Genomic DNA, 23,049 nt, shown 5'->3' with positions numbered 1-23,049 from the left:
TTTTCAGGAAAAACCCACTTCAGGAAAGCCAGTGAGGTGTGTTGTTCCTGTGGGACTGTTTTCGTTTAATGAGCAGAAGTGGGAATTTCCTGATGCATATGTTGGGAATGCTGAAGTATCTTGATACCTTACATGAGTAATGAGCAAAACCATTCTCACCCATGTGCAATTTGGTAGAAATCTCGTGGATTAAGGACGCATCTCCCCTCCACCCTTGCGGACCAGAAGCGTGGCCCCACATTTCACAACAGAGTGGTCGTTTCTCCGCACACAAAGAGTGAGGTTAGCCCAGGAAGCTGTATTTTTAAGAATGAATTCACGCTATGGAGACAGCAGTGGGCTACACCGCCCCAGCCGCGGCTGTTTGCTGAAGGCGCGGAAGAGGCAATGGAAGCAGAGAGAAATGGTCTCCTTCCAGATCCCTGACGGAACTGCTCCATCGCTTCAGACTCAGCGCAGGCAGGCAGGCCGCCTGGTTGCTTAGCAACCAGAGCCGCCTGCAGGGGCGTGAGGCTGCTTTCCGCCCGTAGGGGGCGCCTGACTCCCTGGGGCCCTGAGCTGGAGCCCTAGCCATTGGGTGGGGATTCCCTTGTGAAGTGTCACAGCGACTCAGCGTTGCTGACTTCTTCCCAGACTTGTCAACCCAGTCCAGTAGGGGTGACAGACGGCCTTTGGGGTACGGAGATGCTTATTATGAATTTGGATGGATTTTACTCAGGCTCATTACAAAATGAAGAAGGCAGGAAGGCAGGGAGGGGTGGAGAGAGGGAGAGGAGGAGAGAGGAAAGGAAAGGAGAGGAGGGAGGGCCAAGGAAGACCAGTTTGTCCCCATTTAATGTTTAATCTCCAATCAGAGCCCTTCAGAGGGCGCAGGCTGTCGGGACTTTTTTTCCCTTGAGCCACTTGGAGTATTTAGAAAAGAGTGTAGCAATCGCTGGACAAACTGCTTTAAGCCCCTGATTGACGGCCTAGCCTTGACTTGACTGTCAAAAAAATTGTCTCACTCATTCAGCAATAATGTACCAGGTGTGTTTACGTTTAATCCTCCCTGAAACAAAACAGTCATCTCCATTTCACAGATGAAGAAACCAAGTCACAGATAAGCTAAATAATGTCCAAAGTGACCCCATTAGCAAGTGAGCTCGGTCAGATGAAGCAGCCACTGGATACCAGGGCCCAAGAATACGGAAAACAAGATTCTCCTTTGCTTTATTTAAGGAACACCTTGTCACCCTTCAGGAGCAAACTGAAAATATCCTGTCCTTTATAGGTCCTTCTTCAGTATCCCACCCCCACCCCACCTCACACACACACACACACACACACACACACACACACACACAAGTAAAGTTGATAACTTGCTTCAACAGCTATTGTAACAATCTGCTTCCATATTTCCATTTCTCTGACTTTGAACTCCTTGATGGAAGGGCTTGGGTTCATCTCCACATGAAGGTCTAACAGACATCTCAAATACAACAGTCCAAAGCTGAGCACCTCAGCTTTTCCTCCTAAAATGCCCCCATCTCAGTCAATAGCACTCTCACATTTCCAGTTGCTATGGCACAAAAGAGCTGGAACTATAAACAAATCCTGTCATTCTCCCTGCAAAATGCATCCAGCATCCAACTGCCTCTTATCACCTCCATGTTAACTGCCTGGTCCAATCCACAATCACCTGTCAACTGGATGACTTCTGGAGCTTCCTGACTGGTCTCACTGCTTCCATCCTTGACTTTGGTCACCTGTTGTCCAGAAGGAAGCCAGACCAATCCTGCTAAACCCAAGTCACAGCATGTTAGTTCTCTGTAGGAAATCATCCAATAACTTACTGTCTGGCTGAGATTAAAGTCAGAATCCTTATAATGATTTACAAAGTCATACACAATCTGGTTCCCTGTTAAATGTCTGACCTCATCTCCTGGTGCTCTCCAGTAGCCACTTGGTCCTGCTTTCTTTGAATAAGCCAGGGAGACTCATACTTACGGCCTTAGCAATGATGGCACCCTTGCCAGCTTTACTCTTCCGTGTGGCTTACTTCTTTACCTCTTGCAAGTTTTGGTTCACATGATGGCTTCTTGATAAGGCCTCAGTCATCACTCATCAACCTATTTAAGATCTACTCTTTTCTAATATCCAATTTACAATAAATACAGGGTGGAGAGAAATAAATGATATCATCAAGGAAATTCTATTCAGAATCTAAGATATTCTATGAAACAACTGATTTGTACTCCTCAAAAATTCAGCGGAATTAACTTTAAAAAAAAAAAGGTAGAAGACTGGGCCCAGCGTGGTAGCCTAGCAGCTTAAGTCCTCGCCTTGCATGCACCAGGATCCCATTTGGCTGCCAGTTCTAATCTTGGCAGCCCTGCTTCCCATCCAACTCCATGCTTGTGGCCAGGGAAAGCAGTGGGGATGGTCCAAAGCCTTGATATCCTGTACCTGCGTGGGAGACCCGGAAGAAGTTCCTGGGTCCTGGCTTCGGATCAGCTCAGCTCTGGCTGTTACAGCCACCTGGAGAGTAAATCAGCAGATGGAAGATGTTACACCCTGTCTCTACTCCTCTCTGTATATCTGAATTTCCAACAAAAATAAATAAGTTGGGCCTGGTGCAGTAGCCTAATGGTAAAGGCCTCAGTCCTCAGCTTGAATGTGCCGGCATCCCATATGGGTGGCGGTTCTAATCCCGGCTGCTCCACTTCCCTTCCAGTTTCCTGCCTGTGGCCTGAAATGCAGTGGAAGATGGTCCAAAACCTTGGGACCTTGCACCCATGTGGGAGATCTGGAGAAAGCTCCTGGCTCCTGACTTCGGATCAGCTCAGCTCCGGCTGTTGCAGCCGCTTGGGGAGTGAACCAGCAGATGTAAGATCTTTCTTTATCTCCTTCTCTCTGTAAATCTGACTTTCCAATAAAAACAAATAAAGGAATAAATCTTTTTTTTTAAAGGTAGAGGACTTCTAGTTTTGGATCCCATTGCAATAGATACACTTCTCCCTGTTTCTAACACGAAAGCTAAAACAATGCACGTTATATGGAAAACACAAAACATCTCTGAAAAACAAGAGGGAAGTTTGATTAGGAACCTCAGTGACCTAAAACCGTGGTGGCGAATTCCTTGAGTTTTCTTGTTGCCCCACATATCCCATACTAGATGCCAGAGAATTTAGTAGTCTCAAAATACTACTAGGATGAGAACATGCCCCAGTCAAAACTTACTCTTTTATTAGCACCACGCTCTAACCAACTGAGTTAAATGATGTCAATATGAAAAATAGTACCTGTAAAATGTAATATTATCTCAACCTCATGTGGTTAAGAACTTGTATTTTTTTTAACATATTGGTTACTCAATACTCTGTCCACTAATTCCATAACGTTATAAATTGTTGCTGATGTTATGTTGGGGCTTTTAATTGATCGGGATGATACTCTGCTGGTTCTACCTTCAGACCAGAGATGGTCTCCCCTAGAAGCAGTTGAACTTATCTGGACAATAAGATGCTGGACTTTATGCTTGGTAAATACCTCCAATGAAAGAATGTCAACTGAACTTGAACTGTGGTAATGCAGCAAGGTGGAGGAATCCACCATGAGGGGGGAGGGTTTGGGGAGGGATGGGGGAATCCCAGAGCCTATGAAACTGTCACATAATGCAATGTAATAAAATAATAATAATAATAATAATAATAATAATAATAATAATAAACAGGCTCTTTTAGTCATAACATCAGCCTATTGAGATAAAATGTCTTAGACAATAACTGGAATGAAACACCAGGAAAACAACCCAAGCCAGAGAAGGCCAAGCAGTGAACTCAGATTAGAGAAGGCCGAGTAGGGAGCTTGGACTTCCATTCCTGCAGGGTAACACCCCTTCGCCTCTGTGTCGGGTGTTTTCAACAGTGTCAGAGGAGGCCTAGTCAGGACTTTCAACACAACGGAGCATTAAAAGGAACTTCGGCCTTCTCCCTTCTCCAACCTTTTTTCCACCTCTTGCCTGTGTGGTGTCAGTGGAAGTCAGTCTGGAGAACAGTACTTGAAGTTCTGCCATCCAGAAAGTTGAGTGAAAGTCAGTTAGGGAGTAACAACTTCAACCCAGTCCAGAAGTAATAAGTTGTCCTTACCTCACCAAGGCAAAGAGAGTCTTGAACTTGAACACGCATCTGACAGTAATCAGGACACTTCCTTTGATGGCAATGATGTCAGAAGTCTACCCACTACAAAAGATTTCTATGAAATCCAGAGTCTCATGATTCAGTATCCCTAAATTCCCAGGTTGCAATAGAAAAGCATCATGCCGGGAAGAAACTACTTTTCTCCTCGTGGACTGTGTACACGGGCTCTGCATTTAAGGGGACGCATAATAGAAGTATAGCAGAAACTGACATGTTTAGAGCTTGAGACAGAGCAGCAGTGTGTCTATATGCATACGGAACAAGGATAGACTCCCAGTGAAATGGCTGAAAATGTCGCGACAGTTGGATGTTGGACTCTCCGACATTGTCCATGCCTGTATTGTCGGGAAATACTTCAATGGCAGCATGACGGACATGTGAATGTTCACGGAAGGCACCCATTGTAAAACCGGAGGGGAAATCGGTGAGGAGGGGAGGGAACTTGAGGAGGGGGAGGGGAAGCCTCCGTGCCTATTAAATTGTATCATAAAACAAAATAATAATAATAAAGAAGAAAACAGTCACACCAAGAACCAGAAGATCTTTGACTTGAATGAGAGAAACAAAAATCAACACACATCAACACTGAAATGGCAGGTTTCAATTATCTGACAAAAATGTAAAAATGGACAACATTTAAAACTACTTCAAGAGACAGCATGATGGCTCAATGGACTAATCCTTCACCTGCAGTGTCAGCATCTCATATGGTGGCCGATTCGTGTTCCAGGGGTTCCGCTTCCTATCCAGCTCCCTGCTTGTAGCCTGGAAAGCCAGCAGAGGATGGCCCAAAGCCTTAGGAACCTGTACCCACATGAGAGACCCGGAATAGGCTCCTGGCTCCTAGCTTTGGGTTGGCTAGCAGCTCTGGCCATTCCAGCAGATAGAAGAGCTTTCAGTCTCTCCTATGTGTACATTTGCCTTTCCAATAAAAATAAATTTTAAAAATTAAATATTTCAGTGAGCAATTACAAACGTTTGTGACACTTAAATAAAATTGTGACAAGGGAAAAAGACATATAATGAGGAATCAAGTAGAACAGAAGACCACAGTAACCAAATTAAAAATGTCAGTGGACAGACCCAATAGCAGTATAGAGAAGACAGAGGAAAGAATCAGTGAACTTGAAGATAGAACATTAAGGATTGCACAGTCTGAACAACAGTGAGGAAATTGACTTTTGGTCGAAGGAGAGAACAAAGTCTCAGGGTTTTATGGGTCTAGAACTACAGAATTAACAACATACCATTGGAGACCCAGAAGAACAACAGAAAGCTAAGGGGACTAAACAATTGGGACCTCATCAAACTAAGAAGGTTCTGTACAGCTAGAGAAACAATCAACAAAGTAAAAAGGCAACCCACAGAATGGGAGAAGATCTTCGCGCACGACATAGGTGATAGAGGGCTAATCTCCAGAATATACAAAGAGCTACAAAACAACCAAAATGTCAAAACAAACAAGCCACTCAAGAAATGGGCACGGGAAATGGGTAAACACTTTACAAAAGAACAAAACCAAATGGCAAATAAACATATGAAAAATGCTCAAGTTCCTGGCAATAAGGGAAATCCAAATTAAAACATCAATGAGGTACCACCTAACGCCAGTAAGACTGGCCCACATGAATAAAAGCACCAACAACACTTGTTGGCGAGGTTGTGGGGAAAAGGGAACCCTACTCCACTGCTGGTGGGGCTGCAGGCTGGTACAGCCTCTATGGAAATCAGTATGGAGAACATTCAAACAACTCAAAATCGACATACCGTATGATCCAGCAATAGCACTCCTTGGAATATATCCAGAACACTTGTCTTATGAGAAACCAACATGCACTCCTATGTTCATAGCAGCACAATCAGTAATTGCAAAAACATGGAAGCAGCCAAAATGCCCATCAGCAGAGGATTGGATAAGAAAGCTATGGTTCATCTACTCCATGGAATGCTACTCAGCTATTAAAAAAAACAAAATGCAGTTCTTTGTGGCCAAATGGGCCAAACTGGAAGCCATAATGCTAAGGGAAATGAGCCAATCACAAAAGGTTAAATACCACATGTTTGCCTTAATTTAAGATGACACGATGTTATGTATAACATGTTATGTATGTTATATGTTGTGTATAAACTAAAATTGAAATGTCAATGAGGTGGTCACAGAAGGTGGCTGGGAACTCGCATTTACTTTTAACATATTGGTTACTCATTACTATGTCAATTAATTCCATAATGATGTAAATTTTTACTGATGGTATGTTGGAGCTTTTAATTGATCGGGATGATACTCTGCTGGCTCTGTCTTCAGACCAGAGAGGGTATACCTAAGAAGCCATTGAACTTGACTGGACAATAAGATGATGGACTCTATGTTTGGTATATGCTTGCAATGGGGGAATCACAACTGAACTTGAACTGTGGTTATGCAACAAGGTGGAGGAATCCACCATGGTGGGAGGGTTTGGGGAGGGGTGGGGAGAATCCAAGTACCTATGAGACTGTGTTACAATGTAATTGATGAATTAAAAATAATAATAAAAAAAAAGAAAAAAACTCAGTGGCTGCAAAATTTCCAAATTTGGCAAAAGACATAAACTTATAGATTCAACATGCTGAATAAATCCCAAACAGAATAAACTAAAAGAAATCCACAAGACACATCATAACCAATCTTCAGAAAACTAAGTGCAAAGAAACTTCAAAAGTAACAGGGAAAAAATGATAAGGGAAAAAACTCAAAATGTTACTGGATTTCTCTTCAGAAATCATGGAGGCTAGAAGGAAGTCACACAATGTATTTATAATGTTCCTTTTTTAAGAATCATTCATTTATTTATTTGACATTCAGGGCTGCAGAGAGAGAAAGGAAGAGATGGAGATTTTCCATCCACTCACCAAATGACCACAAGCCAGGAGCCAAGAATTTCTTCCAGGTCTCCAACATGGATGGCACGGGCCAAGCACTAGGATAATCTTTTGCTGCTTTTCCAGGCACACTAACATCAAGTTGAATCACAAATGGAGCAGCCGAACCCAGCCGCGTGGCCTAGCGGCTAAAGTCTTCGCCTTCAACGCCCTAGAATCCCATATGGGCGCCGGTTCTAATCTCAGCAGCTCCACTTCCCATCCAGCTCCCTGCTTGTGGCCTGGGAAAGCAGTGGAGGACAGCCCAAAGCCTTGGGACCCTGCACCCATGTGGGAGACCCAGAAGAAGTTCCTGGCTCCTGGCTTTGGATACGGAAGATCTTCCTCTCTCTGTCTCTCCTCCTCTCTGTATATCTGACTTTGTAATAAAACGAATAAATCTTTAAAAAAAATAAAGAAATGGAGCAGCCAATACTCAAACTGGCAGCCATATGTGATATTGTTGTTTCAGGAGGCAGTTTAATCCATTATGCCACAAAGTCAGGTCTCCTTCAATATTCTTATTCTTCAAGAGGGCTGTTAACACGGAATGCTGTGTATGGTGAAAATAATTTTTCAAAACTGGAGAAATCAAGGCATTCTCAGAAAAAAAAAAGCTAAGGGAATTTTCTACCAGCAGAATCACTCTAAAGGAAGAGGATGGCATCATACATGATTAGTAAAGCTTCTCCCTACATTGCTCACATCCCATAGGGGTGCTGGTTCAAATCCCAGCTGTTCCACTTTCCATCCAGCTCTCTGCTAATACATTTGGGAAAGCAGTAAAGGATGACCCAAGTACTTATGTTCCTGCCACCCACGTAGAAGACTCAGATGGAGTTGTAGGATCCTGGCATCAGCCTTAGCCAACCCTGGCTTTTGCAGTATTTTGGGGAGTGAACCAGCAGATGGAGGATCTCTCTGTCCCTCTCTCTTTCTGTGTCACTGTGCCTTTCAAATAAATAAAATCAATCCTTAAAACAATTGCTAAAGGAAATTTTTGAGGAATCTTGGAATGTTAAAAGGGAAATAGAAAATGCTGAAAAAAAAAAAAAAAAGAAAGAAAAAAAATGTTGGGCCAGGCACTGTAGCCTAGCAGCTAAAATCCTCCCCTTAAATGCACTGGGATCCCATATGGGCACCCTGCTTCCCATCCAGCCCCTGCTTGCGGGCTGGGAAAGCAGTCAAGAATGGCCCAAAGCCTTGGGTCCCTGTACCCGCGTGGGAGTCCTGGAAGAAGTTTCTGGCTCCTGGCTTCAGATCAGCTCAGCTCTGGCTGTTGCCATCACTTGGGGAGTGAATCAACAGTCGAAAGATCTTTCTCTCTGTCCCTCCTCCTCTCTGTATATCTGACTTTGCAATTAAAAAAAAATGAAAAAAAAAAAAAAGAAAATGCTGTAGATTTTCCTTCTCTTCAGTCTAAATTATGTTCGATAATTGAAACAAGTATAATACTGTATATAAAGTATAAAGTATAATACTGTATATAAAGAAAAAATTAAAATAATTCTACTGAAAGTGGGGGAGAACAAGAAGAGTTAACAAGAAGTGAAGTTTCTGTTCTAAAGCCTGGCAAAAGGAAGATAACGGTAGATCTTTGTGATGATGACATGGTTTTGTATTTTGATTGCTGTGGTGGTTACAGGAATCTCCACCTGTGGTAAAATGGCATAGAATCAGACATACATTTTATTGATGTCAGTGTCCTGGTTTTGACATTGTGAGGCAAGGGTACACAAGCCCTCCCTGTGCTATCTATACAACTTCCTGTCAAAGTGTTTCAAAGTAAATTTGTTCTCAGAGACTGGGAGGCTGTTCTAGATCAAAAGTGGCTGAAACCCCAAATGAAATTGGGTTCTGATTCTTAAAAGTATAAAAGGAAGTGGCAGGTGTTGGTCTGCTGATTAAGACGCCAGTTAAAACACTCACATCCTCTCTGACTTGGGATGCAGGCTCCACCACCAATCCCAGCTCCCTGCTCGTTCAGACCCTGAGTGGCAGCAGTGATGACTCAGAAGGAGAGTGGGTTCGGAGCTCATCTTCTGCTTTCAACCCAACCCAACTAGGATCATTGTGAGCATCCATGTGGGAGAGTGAATCAGAAAAAAAAAAAAAAAAGAAAAAAAGAGTGCTAAGTCTCTGGCTCTTGTTCTCTCAGTCTCCCTTTGTTTTTCTCCTCTCCAACCAATACATGAATTTTAAAAATTAAGAAATAGAATTAGGGACGGGTGTTGTGATTTAACAGGCTAACCCTCTGCCTGCGGTACCTGCCAGCATCCCATATGGACATCAGTTCCTGTCCCGGCTGATCCAATTTTGACTCAACTCAGCTCCCTGTCAATGGCCTGGGAAAGCAGTGGAGAATGATTCAAGACCTTGGGTCCCTGGACTCCCGTGGGAGACCACGCAGAAGCTCCTGCCTCCGGCTTCAGACCAACCCAGCTCTGCTTGTTGAGAAGATCTTTCTGTCTCTGTGAATCAGTGGATACATTTCTCTCTCTCTCTCTCTCTCTCTCTCTCTCTCTCTCTCTCTCTCTCTCTCTCTCTCGCTCTCTCTCTCTCTCTCCCCCTCTCCCTCCCTTTCAAATACAAATAAGTACATCCATTTTTTTAAAAAAAATTTTATTGGAAAGCCAGATATTCAGAGAGGAAGACAGACAGAGTAGATCCTCCATTTGCTGATTCCCTCCCCAAGTGGCCACAGTGGCCAGAGCTGAGCTGATCCGAAGCCAGGAGCCAGGAGTTCTTCCAGGTCTCCCACGTGGGTGCAGGGTCCCAAGGCTTTGGGCTGTCCTCCACTGCTTTCCCAGCCCACAAGCAGATAGGGAGCTGAATGGGAAGTAGAGCAGCCTGGATTAGAACCGGCGCCCATATGGGATGTTGATGCCGGCTCATTCAAGCTGAGGACTTTAGCCACTAGGCTACTGTGCCAGGCCCTAAGTACATCTTTTATAAAAAAAGCAAGAAAAGAAAAGAAATAGAAGAAGTAAACTTGACAAACTGAATAGAGCTATAACATGTTATAAAATTATCTTTTTTCTAAGATTCACAAATGATAGTATGATTATATGGAAGAATGTTTTTATTTCAAAGAGATAAACGGAGCCCAGCATAGTAGCCTAGTAGCTGAAGTCCTTGCCTTGCATACGCCGGCATCCCATAAGGGAGCCAGTTGTGTCCCATCTGTTCTATTTCCCTTCTAGTTCCCTGCTTGAGGCCTGGGAACACAGTCGAGGATGGCCCAAAGCCTTGGTACTCTGCACCTGTGTGGGAGACCCAGACACTTGGTAGAAGCTCCTAGCTCCTGGCTTCTTATTGGCTCAGCTCTGGCCACTGTGGCCATTTGGAAAGTGAATCAGCGAATGGAGGATCTTTCTCTGTCTCTCCTTCTCTCTGTAAATCTGACTTTCCAATTTAAAAATAAAATAAATCTTAAAAAAGAGAGGTACATGCTGAAGAATTCAAAGTATAATGAAACCTGTTTTCAAATAAGTCAGGAAAAAGTACATAGATAAATAGATCAAAGATAACACGATAATACCAATTGTTAACTGGATGAATATGATATACAGTAATATTCATTATACTATCATTTCAACATTTTTGTATGTGTCTAAATTTTCACATAAAAAAACTTAGAGGAAATATGTGGAGGACAGACATGTACTGAGGCAAATATAATAAAATATTAATGAAAATCCAGTTAGTGGATAATTGAGTGTTCACTTTAAAATTCTTTAAAATTTCCTGTTGAACATTTTTCATATTAAAATGTAAGGATAAAGACTTGAATGGGGCCTGGCACGATAGTGTAGTGCTTGAGGTCCTTGCCTTGAACCCGCCGGGATCCCATGTGGGCTCTGGTTTTGGTCCCGGCTGCCCTGCTTCCCATCCAGCTCCCTGCCTGTGGCCTGGGAAAGCAGTCGAGGACAACCCAAGGCTTTGGGACCCTGCACCAGCATGGGAGACATGGAGAAAGCTCCTGACTCCTGGTTTCTGATTGGCTCAGCCCTGGCCATTGCAGCTGCTTGAGGAGTGAATCATCAGACAGAGGACCTTGCTCTCTGTCTCTCCTCTCTGTGTATCTGCCTTTCCAGTAAAGATGGATAAATCTTACAAAAAAAAAAAAAAAGACTTGAATGGAGGAGATGGCACAATAGATCAATTGTCTAATCCTCAACCTACAAGCAGTGGCATTCCATATTGGTACCAGTTCATTGCCCAACTGCTTCACTTCCCATTCAGCTTCCTGTTTGTGGCCTGGGAAACCAATGAAGGATGACCCAAAGCCTTGGACCCCTGCATCTACGTGGGATATACGGAAGAGGCTCCTGGCTCCTAGCTTTAGATAGGTCCTGCTCTGGCCATTGTGGCCATTTGGGGAGTGAGCCAGCAGATGGAAGATCTTTCTGTCTCCTTCTCTCTAGAAACCTACCTTTCAAACAATCAAAAACACTTGAATGGGGCCCAGTCGCGTGGCCTAGCCGCTAAAAGTCCTTGCCTTGAACACACCAGGATCCCATGTGGGCACCAGTTCTAATCCCGGCTGCTCTACTTCCCATCCAGCTTCCTGCTTGTGGGCTGGGAAAGCAGTGGAGGACGGCCCAAAGCCTTGGGACCCTGCACCCGCGTGGGAGACCCAGAAGAGGTTCCAGGTTCCTGGCTTCGGATCGGTGCAGTACCGGCCGTTGCGCTCACTTGGGGAGTGAATCATCGGATGGAAGATCTTCCTCTCTGTCTCTCCTCCTCTCTGTATATCTGACTTTGTAATAAAAATAAATAAATCTTAAAAAAAAAAAAAAACCACTTGAATGGAGCCAGGCATTCAGCCAGCAGTTTAAGATGCCCACGCCTGTGTGTTGTATCCAGCTCTGGCTGCTGAATCTAGGTGCCTGACAATGCAAATCCTGGGAGGCAGTGCTAATGGAGGAGTAATTGGGTCCTTTTCATCTATGTGGGAGACCTGGATGAAGTTTCTAGTTACTGTCTTTGCCTTTGGTCCAGCCCCAGCCATCAGACACTTGGGGAGACCTGGATGAAGTTTCTAGTTACTGTCTTTGCCTTTGGTCCAGCCCCAGCCATCAGACACTTGGGGAGACCTGGATGAAGTTTCTAGGTACTGTCTTTGCCTTTGGTCCAGCCCCAGCCATCAGACACTTGGGGAGACCTGGATGAAGTTTCTAGTTACTGTCTTTGCCTTTGGTCCAGCCCCAGCCATCAGACACTTGGGGAGACCTGGATGAAGTTTCTAGGTACTGTCTTTGCCTTTGGTCCAGCCCCAGCCATCAGACACTTGGGGAGACCTGGATGAAGTTTCTAGTTACTGTCTTTGCCTTTGGTCCAGCCCCAGCCATCAGACACTTGGGGAGACCTGGATGAAGTTTCTAGGTACTGTCTTTGCCTTTGGTCCAGCCCCAGCCATCAGACACTTGGGGAGGGGACTGTGGTATGGGAATGCTTTCATTCCACTCCCTTCAATAATCATATATGTATTTAAACTTAAAGGAAAAAATATCACAGATTAGTGTCGTCCCAACTCATTTTATTGGACTCTACCTTTTTTTTTTTTTATTGGTAGCATTTATTGCCATGAGTACATGGATAATTCAAAATGTCCATGAGAAATGGAATTAAGTGATAGATGCAAAAAATTTGAAAGCCATCTAAGTTTTTCATGATATATAATTTCATAAACTTTTTGAAGACTGCTTATATGTATGAATTTCAAAATTTTAAAGATTTATTCTGGGCCCGGCGTGGTAGCCTAGCGGCTAAAGTCCTTGCCTTGCACATGCCAGGATCCCACTTGGAGTGCAGGTGGGGTGGAGCGGGGCCCATCATGGCTCCTGGGCTGAGGCCCAGAGGCAAAGAAGAAGCAGATGCCTAGGCAGAGGCTGGGTGCTGCGAGGAAGCTCCTGGCTTCGGATCAGCACAGCTTTGGCCATTGCAACCACTTGGGGAGTGAATCATCGGAAGGAAGATCTTCCTCTCTGTCTCTCCTCCTCTCTGTATATCTGACTTTGCAATAAAAATAAATAAAAAAACACCAAATATTAAAAAAAGATTTATTCTTACTTGAAAGGCAGAGTTAGAGAGGAGAGAGATGGATCTACCATCTTCTGGTTCACTCCCTAAGTGGCCACAATGGTCAGAGCTGTCAGTCTGTAGCCAGGGGTTTCTTCTGGATGTTGGTTGCTTTGAGCTAAACTCTAAGGTCTGCAGGAGGATTTACAATAGATGAGTTGTGCTGGAGTGGCTTAAAGCATGAATTCTGGACTCAGGTAGCGAGGATTTACATCCCAATTCTGTGGCTTCAAGCTGTGTTACCTAACTATATATGCACATCTCTGGACCTCAGCTTCTCACTGGTAAAATCAAGATTATATTATTGTCACTTTGGGAAAGGTTCTGCTTGCAAAGCGCTTGGGCTTTGTGAAGATTCAGTCGTTGGTAGCTAAAGACTAAAGAATAATATAGTCTTCTTAATATGTCATTATTCCTCTGCCCCCTCCCCTCAACAGGCTGAGCCAGGATGGGGGATGTCTGTGCACAGGCACTCCCTAATTCTTCAGACCCATGCAATGGTTCTTTCGCTTCAGTGTTGTTTTGCCTTTCTTTTTGTCCTGGACTCTGCTTAGCATCCCTGAGCTCTTTCCACCATCATAACCATGAGGATGGAGGCAGAGGAGAAAGGGGTTTGTGGAGCAGGGAAAGGATTTAAGAGTTTTCTATTACTTTGGGGTCTCTGTGTGGAGTTCCTCCCTGGAATTGGGAGACGGTCTAGTGTGAGGTCACATTCCGTTTTGGGCCTAGGTTGAGAGAACAATAGTCCTGAAGAGGAAGCAATGACCAGGGATCCAGCCCCCTGGGCTCCCCTCTTTCTTGATTCCCTGCAGGACAGAACACTCCCCCTCCCCAGGTCGGCTCCACAGTCCCCTAGGTCTGTTCTGCTTTGCTCTTCACTTCTGGTGGCCCCAGCTCAACGCAAACCCGGGGACCCATTGAGCATCTCGCAGCAACTCCCACTTGGAGTGGGGGTGGGGTGGAGCGGGCCGAGGACGGTTTAAATCTGAGGGGAACGAGGCCCCATACCCTGTGCCAGAGCTGTCCCTCGGCCCGAGTCCCCTGACTCCACCCTAGGGTCGGCAATACTCCAAAGATTCGGGGAGCTGGGGTTGAGCCTGGGGGCGCTACAGCCTCTGTTCCTTTAAGGAGCCGCTGTTTAGCATTCCTGCCGCTGCTGCTGCCGCTGCCTGACTCTGCACGCTGATTGGCTGCAGTCAACTGAGAAGGGAGCCAGGGAGAGATGCTCTAGACTCCACTCAGATCCATCCTGGGGACCAGAGCAGAAGCGGTCCTCGCAGCACCCAGCCTCTGTCAGGGCTCCTGCTGCTTCTTTGCCGCTGGGCCTCGGCCCAGGAGCCACGACGGGCGACACGGAGCCGCCAGTGCTGGAGGGGGAGCCTTGGGTGCGGGGCAGCGTGGGGGCAGAAGCCCCGGGACGCCCGCCCGGCCCCAGGCCCCGCTCTGCCAGGGCGCCCCAACGGGTGCCCCCCCCTTCGTGGTCCGAGCAGTGTGAGTGTGCCCGAGAGCCCAGTGGTGGCGGCGGCGGCGTGGAAACCGGCGTGGGCTGGGGGGTCCGAGCTGCGGGGGGCAGTGCTATGCACAAGCACCAGCACTGCTGTAAGTGCCCCGAGTGCTATGAGGTGACCCGCCTGGCCGCCCTGCGGCGCCTCGAGCCTCCGGGCTATGGGGACTGGCAGGTGCCAGACCCCTACGGGCCGGCTGGGGGCAATGGGGCCAGCACCGGTTATGGAGGCTACAGCTCCCAGACCCTGCCCTCGCAGGCGGGGGCCACCCCCACCCCTCGCACCAAGGCCAAGCTCATCCCCACCGGTCGGGATGTGGGGCCAGTGCCCCCTAAACCAGTCCCGGGCAAGAGCACCCCCAAACTCAACGGCAGTGGCCCCGGCTGGTGGCCTGAGTGCACCTGTACCAATCGGGACTGGTATGAGCAGGTATGGACCAACGGAGGGGAGGGGGCTGGTGGGGGCAACCCAGGAGGGGCTGGGGGTGGGCTGGAGACCTGGGGGTGCAGCCGGGGTTGGTGGGGGCTCCAATCCCTGTGAACCCTGAGCATTGCAGCTGGGCACAGAGAGGTGGTGGGAAATGTGTGGCTTCCTGTGTATATTTGTTTGGGGAAAGGGGGTCTCTATTTAGAAGGGATTGGGAGGAGCTGTGTGTGTCAAGGGGTAAAGGTATGGCGGAGGGGCCCATTTTCCTGCATGGAGAATTGGGTTTGTCTTAGTGCGGGGGTTTGGCAGTGTCTCTGTGTCTGGCAGGGGGCGGGAGGTTTCTGCAGGGGCTGTATATGGTGTGTGTCTCCACAGGAGGGGAGGAGGGGGCATGGTGCTGTGCATGTGGGGGGGACGTGTGTGTGTGTGTGTGCATGTCGGGGTGTGTGGAGCTCCTGTGAACCCATGTAGAGGTGCCCATGTGCCTGGGTTGTTGAGCTTCATCGCTCGATGCCATGAGTCCCTCTCCGTCCCAGTCCCTTTGTGTGTGAATGTGCGCATGGACGTGTGGAGCTGTCTCCCTGAACCTGGAGGTATCTTATGTAGACGGGGCTGCAGGGGAGCTGTGTTTGCCTGTGTGTGTGTGTGTGGCTACATGTCTATGTGTCTGAGCATGCAGCTGCCAGAGTGTACATGTATGTGCCTCTGTGTGTGTGTGTGTGTGTGTGTATGTGTGGTGTCCCTGGTGAGAAGTGCTTGACAGGCAAGAGAGGAAGGAAGGAGGCAAGAGACACGTCCCAAGCTAGGCTGAGAGGCTGCTGAGAAGGACGGACGCTTTTGTCCAAGCAGCTCTGAAGTGTATGTGCTGGGGGGGTGGGTGAAGGGGTACGGGGGGGCACTGAAGCAAGCTCCCTCGCTTCAGGAACAGGCATGGTGCCTGGAACCAGGCAAGAGGCAGCTGCTCGGGTGCAGGGACTGTTCCCAGTGGGGCATGTCCCCTTTGGCCACCCCCCAGATGTGGGAGAGCTCAGCCCCAGTCCTGACTTGGCACAGATTGAGAGCCCCTGGGTGCCGGACACAACTCCAGCTTCCACTCCCAGCTTAAACTGGCAGCTTAGAAAATGGAAGGAGCATCTGTGGGGAGAAGCAGCAAAATGGAGGCTGGGCCGGCAGAGCTAGGTCCCTGGCACGCATGGCGGAGGGCCGGTCTGCTAAGGCAGCTCTGCAGCCCCCAGGGTGGGGGAGAGGAGGAGGAGGAGACTTTGCTGTGGAGAGCAGGTGCTGAGTGGCCCAAGCTGGTGACCATTCTGGTTGCCTCTGTCCTCTGGGGATCGGATGTGCTCTTGCTCCAAAGCTAAGGTGGGGACTTGCTGGAGAGAGGAGCCCTGGCTCCTTGCCTTCTGTTAGCCACACTCACAGCTTCCTGCATCCCTTGGCTCTGGCCCCTTGCCCTCTTCCAGCATGTCCCCCTTTTCACCCCTGTCCTGGGGCTCGCTCCTTGCCAGCACCTTCTCATACTTGTCCTGCCCAGCCGAGAGGCAAGTGCCAATTTGAGGGCTGGGCCAGTTGGCCAAGGTTTCTTTGCCAGGGCTGATCCCTAGATGGCTCCTGGCCGTGGGAGCAAGCTCTTTGAGTGGAAGTGGGGTGGAGGCATGAGGATGAATCGCTGGAACTGGGCACCTCTGGGTAGCACCCGGGCTGGGTGTGAGGCATCGCTTATCACACATGGAGCAGCAGATGCATTCAGGAGCTATAGGGGTGTTCTTTTGCTTGGCCGGGGGGGGGGATCTGTTGCAAGCTACTCCAGGTAGCTGTGTTGGTTTTGTGTCCCTGAAGAACCACAGATGGGTTCTTCCTCCCAGGAGCAGGGCCTGGGTGAAGCTATAGCTGGAATCTGCCCACTAGTTCCTAAGGCTTTAGGGCATCAAGCCCCCAGGGCTAGACCCAGAAATGGTGGAGGCATTGACTAGTCAGCCCTCTCCTCTCTGCTGCTTGAAGCCAAAACTGCGTGGGGTGGAGATAGGAGGGTAAAGCAGAGCCAAGGCATGAGGAGGAGCCCCCTCCCCGCCTGAGTTCTAGTTCCCTGCTAAGGAAGAGGATGATGGCGGTGTGGAGGGGTGGTGGTCAGGGAAGGACCAACATAGCGAGCGAGCGAGCGAGAGAGAGAGAGGAGAGAGAGATAGGGGTGCTGAGATATGAGATACTTGGGGGCAGAGAAAAGAGGAGCTGTTTTGGGGGATGTGAGTGGGAGTCAGGAAGCAGGTGATACTTGTCGATCCAGAATCACATTTTCTCCATCAAGTGGCTACATGTGTGTTCTGTACGGAGGCGAGCTCTGTGGATCAGTCACCCCGACTGTGTTTCCAACCCCTTCCCCTGCCTGTCTCCCTGTGGCTGTTGCAATCTTGGCGAAGGCCCTGGACTCTGCTGCCGTGCTGCTCATCAGTGTGTGGGCCATCAGCTTCTCCCTCATGGAGAATTTTTGTCTGTCCTACTCTAGTCCTAGCCTTGCCTCTGCCTCCTGCCCAGATCCCATCTTGGCCCTTTGCACTGGGAAGCCTGAAGTGCTCCGTACCAAAAGTCCCTTGGTAGAAAATGCCTCCTTCTGCCTATTTGAGCAACTGGGTTCTCAGAGCCACAGAAGGAGGTGTAGAATGAGGGCTCACAAGATGCTCTGAAAGGGGGCAACTTTCCTTTTTTCCATGATCTCTGCTGGGGCAAGAGAATGAGTGATCAAAACGTTAGTGGCCCAGACAGCTTATTATAAGCACAAAAGAGCACCTGGAATTCCATGGACTATTCCCCACTTGGCTCCTCACTCTTAGGGTGCCCTTAGGCACATATTATGAGCTCTTTGGGTCTCAATGTCACTATCTATCACACGAGAAGGGCTTGGACAAGATGGTGTCTGCTGGTTTACTTGCTCTGACATGGATGTGAGAGTCTATGGACCCCAAGGTCAGGGAGTGCTATGGGTCACAAGGGGAGGGATTCTCCATCCTGGCAGCTGGGTGCCCCCTATGGATGCTGGGTGTGGTGTGGTTTGCCCGCCATCCTCCATCTCTGCCATCCCCCATAGGGCAGCCCTGCACCCCTCCTAGTGAACCCCGAGGCCCTGGAGCCCAGCCTCTCGGTGAGTGCATCACTGGTTGGCTCAGTCCTGAACCATTGATCTGGGCAAAATGAGCAGCTGGGTTTGGCTTGATATGATTGGAAGCAACGGGAGGGAAGTGGCCTCTTCGGGGTCAGCCTGTCTCCATCTGTGGCCAAGATGTGCCCTGGGGTGTGTTTGGGCTCTCCCACTCTGTGGGAATTGGGAGGGGGAGGTGGTGGGTTGACCAAGGGGCCCATGGCTGGGAGGGCAAGAGACACTGAGGGAGCTGCCCGTGTCTTCCCTAGGTCAACGGCAGCGATGGCATGTTCAAATACGAGGAGATAGTACTTGAGAGGGTGAGTGTGCCGGTACACAGGGGGTAAGGGCTGAAGAGAAGCTTGGAGCCAGAGGATGGGGGCGGGCCTTGAACTTTGCTTTTAAGGCTTGTGGGGGACCTGTTTGAAAGGATGGGGAAACAGCAGCCCTCCGAGGCTGCATCACTGCGTCAATCAATCAAGCGCTAACAAATATTAATTGACCTTGCTCGCTGAGGCCTGGGGAATTGGGGGTGGGGGGAGACGGGTTTCCTGAGGTCTCCTGGCCAGAATGGCCCCAGTCTGCCTTGACAGGCTGTAGCCTGCCATGGCTCCTTCTCTGGCTCAAAGACCCTGCTTTGGAGTGTAAGGGGACTTGGGATGCCCCAAACCCTCCTTTGTGCCCTCAGTTTGAACAGACTGTGCCCTCCACTCCCTTCTGCAGGGCAATTCTGGCCTGGGCTTCAGTATTGCAGGTGGCATCGACAACCCGCATGTCCCCGATGACCCTGGCATCTTTATTACCAAGATCATCCCTGGGGGAGCAGCTGCCATGGACGGGAGGCTGGGGTGAGATGGCCTGGAAGCAGAGCTGTGGGTGGCAGGGCAGGAAGGAGATGAGGGGAAGAGGACTGGCTTGACAGGATGATCCTTGCCTTAGATCTCCAAATGGGGAGAGTGGAGAGGAGGGGGGCAGGGGAGGAAATAAAGGGGTGGGAGAGGGGGAGGGGTGGAGGGGTGGTTGGCACAGTGTCACGCCTCTTGGGTTTTCTCTGCAGGGTGAACGACTGTGTGCTGCGGGTGAATGAGGTGGACGTGTCGGAGGTGGTCCACAGCCGGGCCGTGGAGGCGCTGAAGGAGGCAGGCCCTGTGGTGCGGTTGGTGGTGCGGAGGCGACAGCCCCCGCCTGAGACCATCATGGAGGTCAACCTACTCAAAGGACCCAAAGGTGCGGCCCTCCAGCTTCTTGCTGCTCTAGCCAGAGCCCCTGGCCCCAGATCCCGGTTGGCCCTGTAGGGAACTTGAGGGAAATGGCCCAATTCCTAGCCTGACACCTGCAGTTCCAGCTCATGCCCCTCTTTCTTGACCCGGGATTTGCCCCCTGACTGACTTCAGGATGGCAGCAGTGTTTGGGGATCCCTGAGAGGAACTGCAGAACCAGCAGGTGAGATGTGACCTTGAATTGAGTGCTCTAACCTTTCTTTGTGGCTCTCTCCCACTTCTCTGCTGGCTTTCTAAGCAGGCCTGGGTTTCAGCATTGCTGGGGGCATTGGCAACCAGCACATCCCAGGAGACAACAGCATCTATATCACCAAGATCATCGAGGGCGGAGCAGCTCAGAAGGATGGACGCCTACAGATCGGGGACCGGCTGCTGGCGGTGAGACAGATCCACAGGGATGGCCAAATGCTAGGGGGGGAGGAGGAGTTCCAGCACCCTCTCACTCTATGGAAACCTCCCTCAGGGCTGAGGTATCATGGGAGATTCAGGAGTTGTGGTGCCCCAGGTACCAAGGCCCTGGTCTTGGCTAGGGGCCCTTCACGCATGCCATACTCCTACCTACTGCTTCTCTGTTCTTTGTAGCAGTACCCTTGGAGCTCTGTTGGAGCTCTTGGCAAAGGCCTCCCTCCAGGTTAACCCCTGGACAGGCTTCCCTTCTCCCAAGGCCCTGCTCTGAGGCCTTCTCCTCTTCTAGGTGAACAACACCAATCTGCAGGACGTGAGGCATGAGGAAGCTGTGGCCTCACTGAAGAACACATCTGATATGGTCTACCTGAAGGTGGCCAAGCCAGGCAGCATCCACCTCAACGACATGTACGCTCCCCCCGACTACGCCAGCAGTACGTACCCATTGGCCGCCCTGCACCCCCTCACTCCTGCCCTGAAGCTCTGCCCTTCCCCGCAGCACCTCCCCCCCCCAAAAAACCCCTGGGGTTTCTGGAAGGGGAGCTCAGCTCAAACCCCTCAGTCAGAGAGAGCAAGGGCAAAGGAGAGTTGGTCAGAGGAGCCCAGAGTTAGGTACCTTGGACAAGTCCCCTTCCCCTGCCTTGGGGTTCTTCTTTGGCAAGAAAGAGCTAAGGACATAGACACACGTGCTGCCTTCCTCACAGGACTGGTACAATGATCAAATGAGATCATGGCAGAGAAAACCCTTGGAAAACTGTATTAGGCTATAGAGATGTGAGGGATTATCATTAGTCACACCTGTAGTCATGCCTTTCTTTGTAGACTGCCTTTCGAAGCGTAACAGGAGTGAGCCCAGATTTTAGAAAGGGGTTGCGGAGGAGGAACCCTGGGGGGGGGGTGGATGGAGTGGGGAGGAGTGGCCTGAGGAAACAGTGGCATCCCGGGGTCTCTTGTGCGCCTGAGGTGTTAGGGGGTGATGAGGGGTGGTGGTGCCAAGTCCTTGGAAGGGCTCAGGAAAGGGTACCCAACTGGATCGGTGTCTGATTGTTTTTCTCTCCCCCCCCCCTTGTTTCTAGCTTTTACTGCCTTGGCTGACAACCATATAAGCCATAATTCCAGCTTGGGTTATCTCGGGGCTGTGGAGAGCAAGGTCAGCTACCCTGCTCCCCCCCAGGTTCCCCCCACCCGCTACTCGCCTATCCCCAGGCACATGCTGGCGGAGGAGGATTTCACCAGGTAAGACCCTCGCCCTGTTTCTCTTACGCAGGTCAGGGGGTGGGGGTGGGTGGGGAAGAAAGCCATTTGTGGTTGGCTACGGGCCTCTTTGTGGCATGGCCATGAAGAGCCTAGGGCTGGCCCTCCCTCTCTCTGGCCTCCGCTAGAGAGGTGCAGAGGTGGCTGCAGGAACCAGTTCGGCCATTAGAGGGAGTGCTAAGTGAGCAGTCCCGGTGGGGAAGTGCCGCTAAAGCGTGGGGTGGAGCGTTTAAGGGGCTCAGGATGGTGTGGGCTGCTAGCCTTCCTGCTCTGCAGTCGTAACAACCCCCTCCCCTCTGCGAATTAGTGAAGAAACTAGTGCTGCCACCCAGGACAGGCGGAAGTGGGGAGGTGGGGGTACGGCCCGCCCCCACCTTACCTCCCACCTGCCTCTGCCTTCGCCTACCTTGAAACTGGTCGGGCCGGCTGGGGTTCCAGGGGGACAGGTTTGCGGGGTGGGGCCTGGTAGGCTGCTGGGCAAGCTGCCGTGGAGCCGGAAGGGTAGGAGGACTGGGTAGAGTCAGAGGAGCCATGGAGAGAACCCGAAAGTTCTCAGGCTCCGGCTTGACCCTGGGCTTGGGCTCGGCTTCCGCTTCGGCCTGGAGGAGGGCTTCGCAGAGATGGGCCTGGCCGCTCCGCTCGCTACGGCCTGGAGGGGATGTCAGGTATGAGTGAAGGGCCGTGAGCAAGAAGATCAGGGACTCTGGGAGGAAGCCCGGCATCTGAGACTGCGCGCGATATAGGAAGCGTGTGGCTTGAGGCTGCGGTTCCTGGAGGAATGATGCTAGAGCATGTGTTAGGGGGCTGGGAGAGGAGGGGAGGGGAGGGGAAGGGAGGGGAGGGGAGGGGAGGGGATTTGGATGGATACCGGTGGCAGTTGTTTGGCGTCTGCCACTCGGAGAGGGCTTCTTTAAGTTCTTGTCTCCTCTTTGCAGTCCAGCCCCTAAACTCCTTTTAGGGGAGCTAGGGTGTCTCTCTGCCTCCCACATCAGCTAGCAGGGATGCATGGTGGCAGCTGCCGACTAAATATGCTGCTGGTGAAGGCGGAATGGGTCAGAGTCGATGGGGGTGGCAGTGGGGGTATGGAGGGTGCACATCTTGGGGATGGTGAGCACCATTCGGCCCTCAAGGCGGCTCCGCCAACGCTAATTGCTTCCTTTGCTTTGTGGCCCAGGGTCCATCACACTGGCTGGTAGGGTAGGAGGACGTGGGGGTGCAATAGGACCCGTGATATTTGGCCAGTAGAGTTCAGGGCAGAGGTGTCCATTGGAAAGTTGACTCCAAGCCCTCGGGAAGAAGGGAGGGAAGAGGAACTGAAACTTGGCACTTGCCAGAAAATAGCAGCCAAGCCGGTTTTGGGAGATGGAGGGAGGAACAGGGTATCACGTCCAGGGATGTCAGCCCTGCCTCCCTGTAGCTGGTATGCCTTGTTCTACCTTGGCTCGCACAGAGACAACAAACACTTGCTGTTGCGCTCCTCCTGACCCCTCCACTTGTTTCCCACCAGAGAGCCCCGCAAGATCATCCTGCACAAGGGCTCCACAGGCCTGGGCTTCAACATCGTGGGAGGAGAGGATGGAGAAGGCATCTTTGTCTCCTTCATACTGGCAGGAGGCCCAGCCGACCTGAGTGGGGAGCTGCGCAGGGGAGACCGGATCTTATCGGTGAGCAGACAAATGCAAGGTGGGAGGATGGGAGCGGTGCCAGTCTAGAAAGACGGAGGCGAGACCTTGCTTCCTGTGGGGAAATGCTTGTGGAGATGTGAGAGAGGGGCTGAGGAGTGGAGAAGCCTGCTTTTGTGTTTATTAGATGGCCTCAGTGAGGGTGAGGGAGTAAGGGCCGGTTTACTCTCAAGGGGGGGGGGTGTCTGTTGGATGTTAATCCCG

At 50.0% G+C, this 23,049-nt stretch overlaps 1 protein-coding gene across 2 annotated transcripts in view; it reads left to right on the top strand.

Annotated features, from left to right (window-relative positions):
• Window positions 1-14,725: 14,725 nt before the first annotated feature.
• The window catches only part of DLG3 (discs large MAGUK scaffold protein 3), a 63,628-nt gene continuing 55,304 nt past the window's right edge, over window positions 14,726-23,049 (top strand). The window contains exons 1-9 of one of the 2 annotated variants that reach the window (XM_058658209.1): window positions 14,726-15,097; window positions 18,174-18,227; window positions 18,494-18,544; window positions 18,948-19,072; window positions 19,282-19,451; window positions 19,746-19,882; window positions 20,199-20,343; window positions 20,986-21,145; window positions 22,671-22,827. In XM_058658209.1, coding sequence (XP_058514192.1) covers window positions 14,741-15,097; window positions 18,174-18,227; window positions 18,494-18,544; window positions 18,948-19,072; window positions 19,282-19,451; window positions 19,746-19,882; window positions 20,199-20,343; window positions 20,986-21,145; window positions 22,671-22,827 — 1,356 coding nt within the window. In that variant the 5' untranslated portion in view covers window positions 14,726-14,740. Of the gene's footprint in view, window positions 15,098-18,173; window positions 18,228-18,493; window positions 18,545-18,947; window positions 19,073-19,281; window positions 19,452-19,745; window positions 19,883-20,198; window positions 20,344-20,985; window positions 21,146-21,614; window positions 21,829-22,670; window positions 22,828-23,049 lie in introns of those variants that run through there. The other variant, XM_058658205.1, reaches the window with a different exon arrangement.

Source organism: Ochotona princeps, chromosome X, assembly GCF_030435755.1.
Source record: "Ochotona princeps isolate mOchPri1 chromosome X, mOchPri1.hap1, whole genome shotgun sequence".
In the NCBI taxonomy this organism is placed as follows: domain Eukaryota; kingdom Metazoa; phylum Chordata; class Mammalia; order Lagomorpha; family Ochotonidae; genus Ochotona; species Ochotona princeps.
The sequence above is the reverse complement of the archived record's forward strand: the minus strand, read 5'-3'. Positions and strand labels throughout refer to the sequence as shown.